The 1,073-nt window shown below is 50.3% G+C and overlaps 1 protein-coding gene across 1 annotated transcript in view; it reads right to left on the bottom strand.

Annotated features, from left to right (window-relative positions):
* Positions 1-1,073, bottom strand: part of LOC109925086 (mitochondrial chaperone BCS1) — an 18,029-nt gene that overhangs the window by 5,668 nt on the left and 11,288 nt on the right. Inside the window, exon 6 of the mRNA XM_020525065.2 lies at positions 326-495. Within this exon, the coding sequence (XP_020380654.1) occupies positions 326-495 (170 nt within the window). The remainder of the gene's footprint in view (positions 1-325; positions 496-1,073) is intronic.

The raw sequence follows: 1,073 nt of genomic DNA, 5'->3' as shown, positions 1-1,073 counted from the left end.
CAGCGCTGAGGGAGCGGGGCACTGTCGGAGGGTCAGCGCTGAGGGAGTGGGGCACTGTCAGAGGGTCAGTGCTGAGGAAGTGGGCCACTGTCAGAGGGTCAGCGCTGAGGGAGTGGGCCACTGTCAGAGGGTCAGCGCTGAGGGAGTGGCGCAGAGATTTCACAGGAGGGTTATAAAGCTAAGTAAGACACCAAGCCGCAGAAAGAGGTACAAGAACAATTTATATTGATGAAGAGCAAGAGACAGATAGAGAATGAGGTTTCACTGGGGATCCAGGAGGACGGCAGACTGTTTGGAGTGATGACAAGGAGGAACGCTAACTTACTTTCTTTGGCCAAGTCTCGGTTGATGAAGGCCGCGTCCACATCCTCCAATAGGACGATGCTCTGCTGCGGTGCCACACTGAGAAGGTGATTAAGCCGGTCATCAGTCAGGCTCCTATCACTCAGGCTCATCAGACAGATGCTGTATTCCAGCTCTCCAGCCAGAGCTGTGCTGAGGGGACAGGCCAGAGAGGAAGCCACACGTCAGTACACTAACGGCAATGTCATTCCATACACACCTGGGTGAAACACAGAACCAGCACAGGTCACAGACACCCGTGACCCCAGGATCCTTTCCCACATTGGGTTACAGGGTACTTCTTGAGGAACTCGGGGGCCATGGGTTAACTGAGAGAGGACGGTGCATGTCTGACAACAGATAACTGTGTATAGAACATCAGTAAATCTAAACACACTTCCATATACCGCCAACCTGGATTTTTGGCTGCGAATACTCAATTGACACAGTGAGACATTTCACTCAAACCTGGCACAGAGACTCCTGCAATCAGTTTACTTACTCTTAGAGAAATCATTCCCTATTGACACAGAGATTTCCATCCAAAACCTCCATCACACAAAATACTTCTTCTTTGAATTAGAGCGGCATTGTCCACATTTGTCTGGGCAGCATGGATTCAGGTTATACCCAATGCACTGAGGAAAAAGTATATTGTAGGAGTTGCATTGTTGGAACTGCTTAACTGTGGGAGAGCTGCATTGTTGGGGCTGCAGTACTGTGGGAGAGCT

This window comes from Rhincodon typus, chromosome 7 (assembly GCF_021869965.1).
Source record: "Rhincodon typus isolate 14 chromosome 7, sRhiTyp1.1, whole genome shotgun sequence".
Lineage (NCBI taxonomy): Eukaryota > Metazoa > Chordata > Chondrichthyes > Orectolobiformes > Rhincodontidae > Rhincodon > Rhincodon typus.
The sequence above is the reverse complement of the archived record's forward strand: the minus strand, read 5'-3'. Positions and strand labels throughout refer to the sequence as shown.